The sequence below is a fragment of the Gossypium hirsutum genome, chromosome D12, assembly GCF_007990345.1.
Source record: "Gossypium hirsutum isolate 1008001.06 chromosome D12, Gossypium_hirsutum_v2.1, whole genome shotgun sequence".
Lineage (NCBI taxonomy): Eukaryota > Viridiplantae > Streptophyta > Magnoliopsida > Malvales > Malvaceae > Gossypium > Gossypium hirsutum.
The window spans coordinates 39,257,809-39,270,322 of record NC_053448.1 but is presented as its reverse complement, the minus strand read 5'-3'; the positions used below and the strand labels follow the sequence as shown (position 1 = coordinate 39,270,322).

At 32.3% G+C, this 12,514-nt stretch overlaps 1 protein-coding gene across 2 annotated transcripts; it reads right to left on the bottom strand.

Annotated features, from left to right (window-relative positions):
- Positions 1-559: 559 nt before the first annotated feature.
- Positions 560-12,263, bottom strand: LOC107945631 (subtilisin-like protease SBT1.1). 2 transcript variants are annotated; one of them, XM_041106672.1, is made up of 3 exons: positions 12,025-12,228; positions 11,464-11,874; positions 560-2,536 (listed from the first exon to the last, which is right to left on the bottom strand). In XM_041106672.1, exons 1-3 carry the CDS (start codon positions 12,044-12,046, stop codon positions 645-647), a joined length of 2,325 nt encoding a protein of 774 aa, XP_040962606.1. In that variant the 5' UTR covers positions 12,047-12,228; the 3' UTR covers positions 560-644. The 2 variants fall into 2 exon arrangements, with proteins under 2 accessions (XP_040962606.1, XP_040962607.1); XM_041106673.1 differs by lacking the exon at positions 560-2,536 and having other exon boundaries at positions 9,398-11,874; positions 12,025-12,263.
- Between the last annotated feature and the right edge of the window lie 251 nt (positions 12,264-12,514).

Sequence of the window (12,514 nt, the reverse complement as noted above, 5' to 3'; positions counted from 1 at the left end):
CCAGTTCGAACAATGGCCTTGAATTGATAAGACAGAGAACCAGTACGTACAAACTAGTTGAAACGATTAAAAAACCAGTTGAATTGAGTTTTTAAATATTTTTGAACTTTTAATAATTTTTTAATCAAATTAATCGAACCAATGATTGAACCGATTCAACCACCTATCCGATTTTAAAAACATTGATTTTAAAAGCCCTGTTAGATTGTTTGGGCCAAAGAATCTAGCAAAAATAGTAAAAAGAAAATATTAAATTATGATATTAGTCTTATACCTTGTCAAGCTTGTGAATTTAACTTTTGTACTTTTATTTGTTTAATTTTAGTTTTTATACTTTTTAAATTATTCAATTTTAGTTTATGCTTTTTGAATTTTAAAATTTTATTCCTGACCTAAATAGTAGTAATTAAATATTTTCGTTTAAATTCAGCTGTTACTCCTATATTATAGGTATAGTTATAGATTTAATACATGTTATCGAACTGGATCATTCTAAGTCTTTATACTTTTTGAATTTTTTGAAATTTTAATCTTAACTCAAATGAGAGTTGCTAATTCATTTACTGAAAATTTACTTTATTTTCCTTCAACAATCAATACATTGATAATATATCAGTCCATGGTGACAACAGGCTATTTCCAAGTCACTGCAATGGGACTTTAACTCTGTAATTACCAGAAACCCACATTAAGGAACCAAATGCTGAGTTAACAACCGGTTTCTTTCGACTCAGTCCAATGAAACTCACTTTGTAACTCAGTTTCTGATTCAACTTCTTAAAACTCAATACTTTAGGCCTTACAATCACATATGCTCCTTTGGGTGCTTCAACTGATACTTTATATGTACTTTTAGGTATCCCAACATTTGTAACAGTCCTTTTGTATGTGATCGTAACATTCCGAGCCTTTCGATTGAAGTTCACGGCGAAAGACGGGTAATTCAGGTCACCGGGTTGCATCGCCAATTGCTCCTTCTTACATTCTATGAAACCCTCTTCAAACAAGGCTATTTGTGACTCATTATACTTGAGGCTACATAAGTAACTTATATAATCGTCCGCGGTGATATCATAGATTAAACCGGGATCAGAAGCTTTGATAGGATCGACATGACCCGAACCGATACCGAAAGGAGTTGCCAAGGCATGAGATTTAAGATCGCTTATAGGTTTTCCCTTGTTGTCTATGGTATATGCGGTTGTCATGAGTGCAGATTTGATTGCTGCTGGGGACCAATCTTTGTGCTTCGATTTAATCAACGCAGCAATGCCACTAACATGAGGGCACGACATTGATGTACCAGACACTATGTTGAATGATACCCTTCTTTTATCGGACTCGAGTGTGCTGGGACTCGTCTCAGCCGGCCATGCTGCTAGGATATCCACTCCCGGCGCTGTTATATCCGGTTTGATCACATCCGGACCAGCTAAATTCGGTCCTCTCGATGAAAATGCAGCGAGTTTCGGTGCACGGTTACCATACGTTGTGCCTTTGAACACAATGGTGCCTATGGGTGCTTTAGTTGAGTTCACATACTTAATCACAGCTTTACTACTTGAAGTACCTAATAAAATATCAGGCAAAACATGAGGTTCATTTGCAAGATCTTCACCGGCCGTACTCATTACTAAAATCCCAGCAGCGCCGGCCAATTTCACTTGCTCCCCTCGTTCGCTCTGCGTCATATATTCGTCTCCTGGTTCACAAATCACTAATTTGCCTTTCACAAGCTTAGGATTAAGTGTACCAGGGATACAATGTGCAGCACCTGTAACACCTGCAGTTTTGCCATACACAATTGGTAATCCCTTTAAGGCCTTACCGGTATAAAACGACGACCCTTCGAAGGTTTCTCCGTTTCCAAGCTTGATAATTGCCGGGAAGCTTCGATCTATAGTACTAGCCGCTACAGTCATGATCCATGGCGCGGTGTTAACAGCCGTGTACGCCCACGGTCCACTATTACCTGCACTAAAGGCCACAAAGATCCCACTTTTAAAAGCAAAATATGATGCTATAGCAAGGTAATCTTGCCAATAAGGGACAGCTTCAGATGTTGAACCTAATGACAATGTCAACACATCAACACCATCTTCAATGGCTTTCATCATAGCTGTTAAAATATCAATGGTTGAACATCCCGGCCAACATACTTTATACGCCGCTATCCTTGCCGTGTACCTCATTCCGGCAGCCGAACCATTAGCCACGCCGAAAAGATTAGCTTGTTCCACGAAATTCCCACCTGCTGTTGAAGCTGTATGTGTACCATGACCAGATGCATCTCTTGTAGATACATATTCATTTGTTTCATTGATTTTCTCACCAGCGGCGAGATACCCACCGTAGAAATACCGAGCACCGATTAGTTTCTTGTTACAATTCGACGGTGAGAATTTAGTACCTTTTTCACAAGTACCCCTCCATCTTTCTGGTACCGGAGATAATCCATGGTCTCGGAAACTAACATGTTCCGGCCAAATCCCACTATCCACCACACCGATTATTACATCGGAATGTAAATTAGAACCACTCCATGGTCCATTTTTCCCTTTCTTCCCTGTTAAGCCAAGAAAGAATGGACTCCGAGTAGTGTGGAGGCTTAGCATTTTATCAGGTACCGCAGACATGAACCCGTCCATGTTTTTCAACGATTCTAACTGTTTACTAGACAGCTTTGCGGCGAAACCAAACAAGGCGGTTTCATAGGAATACAGTAGCTCCGGTGGTGTGGCTTCGAGTTCATCACCATCAGCTAAAGACTCAAGGACAGCTTGGTGCCATGGTTTAGTAATACTAACAAGGGAACTGAAAGTACTGTTGGTGATCTTTGTCTTGTCCATACGAACTATATACGCTTGTTTGTCGGTTGAAGCAGTTGAAATGGCGGCCATTAATGCTAGTAACAGCAACATTATTGCAGCATTCAAGATCTTCATGATAGCTGAAGAAATTGAACAGTTAATGCTGCATATAGTCAAACTACTGCTAGGGATAAGGCAAAGCTTTGAAGCTATATTAATGTCGCATGTTTAGGATATGGATAGGCTTAACAGTTATACCCTCTCAGACTATTTTAAAATTTTCATTTAAGTCATTAAATTATTTAAAAGAAAATTATATTCCGATTAATAAACATTAAACCACAATTTGATGATCTGTACAATAGATAAGTATCCATACAAGTAAAAGAACATACTTTAAATCTAATTCAATTTGATGGTCAATATCGAAAAACAGAGAAGAAAAATGTTTAGATTTTATTTTACAAATTCATAACGTAGAAAGCTATTTCATGAAAAAAAAGTTAAATTATAGAAGAGAAAAAGAATAAGAGCCATCGATTGATGCGTTAGATGCATTATTTTTAATGAAAAATAAAAAATTAGCCTCTATATTTTATTATATCCAAAATGTGTGCTTTATCCTTTACATTTAATTTATCTTTTTTTATGAAAAAATTAATTAATTTTTATTTGAAAGGTAAATAAAGGGATGCCGAGATTCAAACTCGGGATATGGTGTCAAATAAGACATGAAAGCAAAGCATGGTTGTCATCTTTAAATAATTACGAAAATATTTTTTATGTAAAATATGGGTTAAATTTTACTATTAGTCTATATGTTTTGAAAAAGTTGTGGGTATAATCCATTTATTTTAATTTGGTTATTTTTAATTTTTGTATTTTTTAAATTTTAAAATTTTAATATCCATAAAATTATAACTATTAAATTCATTAAGTTAAGTTCTGTTATTTCTAAAATTTGATGCGCCCAACATATTATCATATGTGAAATGCTATATCAACTTATTATTTCCACATATTACTAACTAAAAATCTAGTTAATGAATTAACGACTATCATATGCGTCAAAACTGAATTTTAAATTTTGAAAAGTATAGGGACTTAGAATGATTTAATTGGAGAATATGGACCAAATTTACAACTATATGCATACTACAAATTTAGTAATTGAATTTAACCAAATAGATTTAACTGCTATTGTTTGGTCTAGATTAAAATTTCAAAATTCAAAAAGTATAGAGACTAAAATTGATAAATTCAAAAAATACAGGGACTAAATCCACAACTTTCGTAAAATAAAGAGACTAATAACAAAATTTAACCCAAAATAAATTATTTTATTCAATGGTACTTAAGTGTTTTTGTTTTTATAAAACAATAAAAAAAAAGCATAAGGTGGGATTTTTTTTTTTTTGGCCATCAACAAATGGTGGGACTTAAATCTATATCATTTTCACCAATAAAATTTTAACCAAAGCTTTATCTTAAAATAATTCGTACATTTAATTATATTATGGACACTTTATTATCTCAATCTATTGTATATATCTGTACTATTAATAAAAATCTTTGATTAAGTTGGTACCACAAGTCAATCAGGCACCTTAGAAAAATTATAAAAATGTCCTTTCATGTTTAAAATAATTTATATTATTTACTTTAGTCTTTTTAATTTAAAAATAAAAATAAAAAGTATGCAAATTTCAGAATTTGAACCTATGACAATTACATTGAGAAAACCTTAAATTTACCACTAAACTAAATTTTATTTTGATTATTTTATACATTTTAATTTTATTATGCGCATTCTATTACTTCAATCAATTATATATTCATACTATTAATAAAATCTCTGACTGAATCGGTGTCCACACACGTACGCATGTGATAGAATTTCTTAGTATTAATAATGTTATTGATTGAGTTGGTGTCACAAGTTAACTCGACATCAACTCAAGATTGATAATGAAACCATTATAAATAATTAGAGTGCATTTACAATTCTTAATCTGATGTATTTGCGTGTTTAAATTCCATTTTACTCACAATTTAATTTTTTTCATTTTAATATCGTACATATTGCATGTGTTATTATTAATTAATTTCAAACTATACGTTTCATTATTTATTATATAGTTTTTAAATACATAATTTCTATATGTAGGATAAAATTTGTAGTATAATTTAAATGTTATAAGTACGTCTTAACATGGCTTAATGATGGCTCGCATGCATATGTTATCAAAAAGTCTCATGTGACTTGATAATAATGACCAAATTTTAGAGAAGTAGAAAATTAGTTTAGGAGGTTAAAAACAAATAATAATTTTTGAAGGGTGATATTAACTTGTGATTTTATAAAATTTGAAGGATGGTCATTTTGGTGGGGAGTAGTGTGATTTCGGAATGAGTCACGTGCATATCTTGCCAAAGGAGCCACTCACTACGTCATGATGGTTCACATGCATATCCCAACAAAGAATTTCCATTGTCCAAGATATTCCAATTGAATTATTCTTTTTTTTTTCTTTTAAAGAAATATTAGAGCACGTTGAAATAAAATTATTTTAATAATAAAATTCAATACCAAAATATTGTACTAATATTAAATCCATAAAATAAAGGGTTAAATAATTTTTCAATCCTTGAATTTAGCAATTTCTCTTACATTAGGATCTGAACATAGTAATTGTTTTTATATTGGAGCCTGAACTTTTTCTTATCTAGGTTAGTCTCTGATATTTTTTTCAAAACCCCTAAAGTTTAGATCTCAATGTGGGAATAATTACTAAGTTCAAGCCCCAATGTAGGAACAATCGTCAAATTCAGGGACTAACTTAGACAGAAAAAAGTTTAGGCCCTAATGTATAACTATTAATGTATGATATGATATATCATATTCAAATGTATGAAAAGTATAGGGACTTAGAACATATTTCAACCAGTATCATTATAAACAATAATATATAATGTACTACTATTATATATAACTATTATTATATTATAGATTGTAATTAAAGATATAGTATTATGTCATATTATAATGTTTAATCGTTGATGCATATATATAAACTATTAATATATTATATACTGCATGATATGATATAACATTATATAATATAGTAGGAAGGCTAACTTTCAAATGTATTAAAAGTATAGGGACTTAGAACATATTTCAACCAATATAATAATAAATAATAGTATATAATAATTGATTAATAATGTACTACTATTATACATAACTATTATTATATCAAAGATTATAATAAAATATATAATATTACATGATATTATAATATTTAATCATTGATGCATATATATTATTAATATATTATGTACTATATGATAAAACATTATAACAAATTAATATATACTATTACATTAATAATTAACATATTATAACAATACATAAAATATTATTTTTTAAAACTAAATTTTGAATTCAGCTTTAACTTTTACAAATTGTATTTAGATATTAAGTTTAATTTCTTTTTATTTTGGACTTGAGATTTTAACTATAATTAGTTTATTTTGAGTTTAGGTAATAATAAATATATTATTTATTTCAGTTTGAGCTTAGTTTAGAAGTGTTTATGGGCAGGATCGGATTCAGGCTGGGCCTAAGCATATGTTTGTCCTAGCCTAACCTAAACTATAGGCTTAAAATTTTGTCCAAGCCCATTTTAGACCCGTCCATATTAATTTTTTAAAAATATTTATATTATTTTATTTTAATATCTTTTTAGTTTATTGAAATTTTTTATATAGTCATTTAACATTATTTTAATGTTTACATTAGAGTAATATTATATATTTAGTATAGATTTATTTTTTTAATGTGTTATAAATTACATAATATATAAAAATACCATAATATAAAGTATTATAAAATTAAAAACGGGATGGGACAGGCTTGGGCTTAAGGCTCAAACCTTGAATGTTCAAGCTCAAACTTGACCCATATTTTAAACGAGCCTATCTTTTTTGCCGAAGCTCACTTTTTAGGACTAATATTTTTACTTATACCATCCCAAATTTCGGACAGGCCTTCGGGTCTGGGCAGGTAGGCTAGCCCATAAACAGGTCTAGCTTAGTGTAATATATTTGAGTTTTGGAATAAATATTTTGGAATATGAGTATTAAGTTTATAAATTTAATAAGAAAGATAAAAAAATTTATTCAATTGTCAATATAATATAATATAATATAATATAATATAATATAATATAATATAATATAATATAATATAATATAATATAATATAATATAATAATGAACAGTAAAAGATATTTTCGTTAATTCATATAATATTATAAAACAATAAATTTTACCTACAATAAGCACTTTAGTTATTTTATATAAAATAAATTTATTAAAGATACATAATTTATATTTTTTAAGGTAAATTTGAATTATGTTGTCATTGTATAAAAGTAAAATGAATTATTACATTGAAAATTAAAATATTTAACTTACAAAATTCAAAATTATCTGAATCAGTCAAAGCTCGTTCGGATCAATCCAAGCCCGAGAAATCCAGAGCTCAAGTTGATCCAATCTCTAAAAAACCTAAATCCGAAGTAAGCTCGCCCAAGCGCGCTTGTTTGCCAACTTTAGATTTGATGATTAGTGTCAAGATCGAAAGAAAAAAATATTTGAAATTTGGTTTATAAATTCATAATGTTCAAAGCTATTTCATAAAAAAAATTCAACTGTAAAAGAGAAGCGGAATGTGAGTTTTTGATTAGTACAGACGATGCGAATAGTGAAGGTTATATAACAACAATTTTAACAACCCAAAAACTTAAATGAAAATTTTTGAATAATTTAATGATTATTTTATAATTTTTTAAAGATAAATGGCCAAAATGTGAACTTATTAATAGTTTAGTAACGCAGTAGTTTACTCTTCCAAATTTAGTTTTTCTTTTGTTCTTTCTTGATTAAAAGAAATATGAACGCAGTTCAAAAAGTAGGAATATTTTACAGTAAAAAGCACTCTTGTAGTCAACCGTAACCACCCCAAGACCCGCAATCATGGACCAAATTATTTGATAATTAGTACTTTATCAGCTTTTTTTCGTCTTCCCAGGGTTTAGTATTTTTTTTCAATTTAATCCTTAAACTTATTTTTGTTCATAATAATCCTAATTTAGACTTTGATTCTTAAACTGATTTCATCATATTTTAACAGAATCCGAATTCTGAGACTAAATTGAGAAAATAAATTCAGTTAAAAACTAATATGATAAAAAATTCAAGAACCAAAGTAAGAAAATTTACCAAACTTAGGGACTAAATATGACTTTATCCCTTTAACTTTAGGCTCCGTTTGTTTCACCGAAAATGACTTCTAAAAAACAATTTTCATAAAATCTTTTATACCTTAAACTCCTATTTGATAATGACATCCTTGCTTCAAACTGATGCTAGGATCGATCCTCGCATAATTGGATTCAATTTGGCTACAAACACGGATAGCTTTATTATGGTCTAATTCTAGTTTTAATCACTCTATTCAATTGAAATTTGATATTTAATCCTTCAAGTTTAGTTAATATCTTAAAACACCGCCTTATTTTAGTTAATGAGTTACATATGGCTATTGTTTGGGTCAATATTAAAATTTCAAATTTCAAAATATATATATAAACTAAAAATAATTAAATCGATGAATAGAGACTAAATTCACAATTAATGCATAGAAAGAGATTATCAGCAAAATTTGACTTAAACGGTGTAGCTATTACCGTTTGAGTTAAATTGAAAGTTTAAAAGCACATGAACCAAAATTGATCAAATTAGAGTAAAAGAGTTAAATCCCTAACTTACCTATGATATAAAGATTAATAGTAAAAATTGACCTAAAAAAATATTCTTGGACTCGATATCTTGAGTAAAAATTTAAAAGGCATAATGACAGATTTGGCCATCAATGTTGACATCTTTTGTCAATTTGACCCTTATTTGTTTTTTTAACTAAATTCGGCCATTAACCTTTTGAAAAGAGAAATTGCTTTTTATAACGAACATACTAACTAAAACATTAATATTTTAACAATATTGGCGTGAGAATGTATGTGGCAATTTACTTATACTTCATGCTGACATCAACAAATTATTTAAAAAATTTTAAGAATTTAAAAAAAATTATAAAAAGTTGATAAAATTAAAAAATTAGCATAAAACACGCCCAGATTACTATGCGCCCTGTAATGTTTAAAAAGTTAAGTTTTGTGTATTTTTGTTAAAAAACAAATCAAGATTGATAATCAAACTTGAATATTTGTAGGAAATCTAGGACCAAAATCAGTTAAATACAATAAGGGTTAAATTCAGGGCCTTTGCCCAATAGTATAATTATGACTATAGGGCCTCTCAAATATCAATTGTTCAATTTAGTCCCTTTTAGCTTTTCTTTAAATGGAACAACAGCAATTTTGACCATTTTTAAAAGCTTAAATTTTAATTCAAGTCATTTTAATACAATTTTTCTAGCTTTGACCCCGTCAATTTTTTTTTTATCTCAGTTCTCTCATCGCATACCTCTTGGCTTCACCCCTGGCCAAATTGATAAAAAAATATAAAAATTAAGAGCTAAATTTATCATTATGCCAATTTAAAATTGTCTTTAGTCCCTTCACCAAGCATACATCCAAATTTAAAGATCAAATTTGGGTTAAATTTTTTTTTTTTTAAAGTAAAGGAAAGTCCTTGCAATTCATCTCAAGGATTTTGAACCACTATGGGACATAGGCAAATGGCTATTTCCAACTCACTGCAATGGGACTTCGAACTCTGTAATTACCAGAAACCCACACTAAGGATCCAAATGATGAGCCAGCTACCGTTTTGTTTCGACTCAGTCCAGTAAAGCTCACTTCGTAACTCAGTTCCTCATTCAACTCAGTAAAACTCAAAACTTTAGGACTCACAATCACAGATACTCCTTTGGGTACTTCAACTGATACTTTGTATGTACTTTTAGGTATCCCAACATTTGTGACAGTCCTTTTGTATGTAAACGTAACATTCCGAGCCTTTTGTTTGAAATTCACGGCGAAAGACGGGTAATTCAAGTCACCGGGTTGCATCCTTAGTTCAGTCGGCGTACATTGATAACCTTCTTCGAACATGGATACTTGAGAATCGGTATAGTGCAAGCTACACAAGTAACTTATGTAATCCTCGGCGGTAATGTTGTATATTAAACCGGGATCGGTAGCTTTCATGGGATCGACATGACCCGAACCGATAGCAAAAGGTGATGCCGAGTTGTAAAACGCGAGATCGGCTATTGGTTTTCCTTTGTTGTCTAATGTATATGCAGTTGTCATGAGTGCAGATTTGATTGCTGCTGGGGACCAATCTTTGTGCTTCGATTTAATCAGCGCGGCAATGCCACTAACGTGGGGGCATGACATCGATGTACCCGAAATTATGTTGAATAATACCCGTCTTTTGTCAGATTTAAGCCTGCTTGGACTCGTTTCGGCCGGCCATGCTGCTAGTATGTCGACTCCTGGTGCTGTTATATCTGGTTTGATCACGTCCGGTCCAACTAAATTCGGTCCTCGGGATGAAAATGCCGCTACTTTCGGTGCTTGGTTACCATACATTGTGCCTTTGAACACAATGGAAGCTGTTGGTGCTTTAGTTGTGTTCCAATAATTGATTACAGCTTTACTGGCTATGGCTCCTAGAAAAATGTCCGGCAAAACGTGCACCTCATTGGCAAGATCTTCACCTTCGGGGCTTAGTATTAAAATCCCAGCTCCCCCGGCCGATTTTACGGCCTCACCTTTTTCGGCCCGTCGCACTATTCCTTGTTCGCAAATCACAATCTTTCCTTTCACAAGCTTAGGATCAAGTGACCCAGAGAGGCAATATTCAGCACCTAAATTCCCTGCTGTTTTGCCATACACAATTGGTAATCCCTTTAAGGCCTTACCAGTATAAAACGACGACCCTTCGAAAGTTTCTCCGTTTCCAAGTTCGATAATCGCCACGAAGCTTCGGTCCATAGTACTAGCCGCTACAGTCATGATCCATGGCGCGGTGTTAACTACGGTGTACGCGTCCGGCCCACTATTACCTGCACTAAAGGCAACGAAAATCCCACTTTTAAAAGCCAAATACGATGCAATAACAAGGTAATCTTGCCAATACGGCACGGCCTCGGACTCGGATCCTAACGAAAGTGTCAATACATCGACACCATCTTCAATAGCTTTCACCATAGCTGCTAAGATATCGACACTAGTACACCCCGGCCAACATACTTTATACGCCGCGATCCTCGCCGTGTACCTCATTCCGGTCGCCGTACCATTAGCTAAACCGAAAAGATTCGCATTTTCGACAATGTCCCCACCGGCCGTCGAAGCCGTATGTGTGCCATGTCCGGATACATCTCTTGCGGATTTATATTCTTCCTTGTCATTGATTTTCCCACCAGCGGCTATATACCCGCCGTAGAAATAACGAGCACCGATTAGTTTTTTGTTACAATTGGACGGTGAGAATCTAGTGCCGTTTTCACAAACACCCTTCCATCTTTCCGGTACCGGAGACAACCCATGGTCTTGGAAACTAACATGTTCCGGCCATATCCCACTATCCACCACGCCGATTATTACATCGGAATAACCACTCCATGGTCCTTTTTCACCTTTCATCCCTGTTAAGCCAAGAAACAATGGACTCCGAGTAGTGTGGAGGCTTAGCATTTTATTAGGTACCGCCGACATGAACCCGTCCATGTTTTTCAACGACTCTAACTGTTTACTAGACAGCTTTGCGGCGAAACCAGACAAGGCGGTCTCATAGGAATACAGTAGCTCCGGTGGTGTTGCTTCCATGGAAGAAACATCAATTAAAGAATCAAGAACAGCTTGGTGCCATGGTTTTGTACTACTAACAAGGGAACTGTAAGTGTTTGTGATCTTTGTCTTGTCCATACGAACTATATACGTTTGTTCATCGGCTGAAGCAGTTGAAATGGCGGCCATTAATGCTAGTAACAGCAACATCATTGCAGCATTAATGATCTTCATGACATCTGAAGAAAGAGAAACAAAAAGAAAGTTAATTTAACATCATAATTTCAAACATTATTGCAGTTGAAATTAATCGAAGCTGGTTATGGCTACCAGATAGGGAAAAAATATGCAAAGAATTAAACATCGAAGCAAAGAAAAAGTGTAATTACCAGTGATTTTCATGGCTACCATCAAAGCTTAAGATGATGAACAATGAGAACAGATTTGGAAAATATATAGAGATCATTACTAGGAAGGATCTTATAGACGAGGGCTAGTCTTGGAAGTAAATTTAACGTCACAGGTTTTGGGTAGGCTAAATTATTGTAAAAAGAACATTCCTTCAACTAGTTTATTTTTTTGCTAAAGTAGTCTAGTCTCCATATTTTATTTTATTTAAATAAATTTTTATCCACTGAAGTCTACGCTCGAGTCTTGATCTTAACTTCTCAAGGGACGTAGATACGAAGGTAGGTAGGGCTTTAGTCCCTCTAAAATTTATAATTTATTTTTTATCACTTAAAGCAATTGTTTTCTCTAACTTTCCTTTCCCTAAATTGTAACGTGAACTTTGTACTAAAAAAAAGTAAAGAATTTAGCTGAGTTTTAGTTCGATTAGTATAGGTATTGTTGTCATGCAAGAATATATGAGTTCGAGTG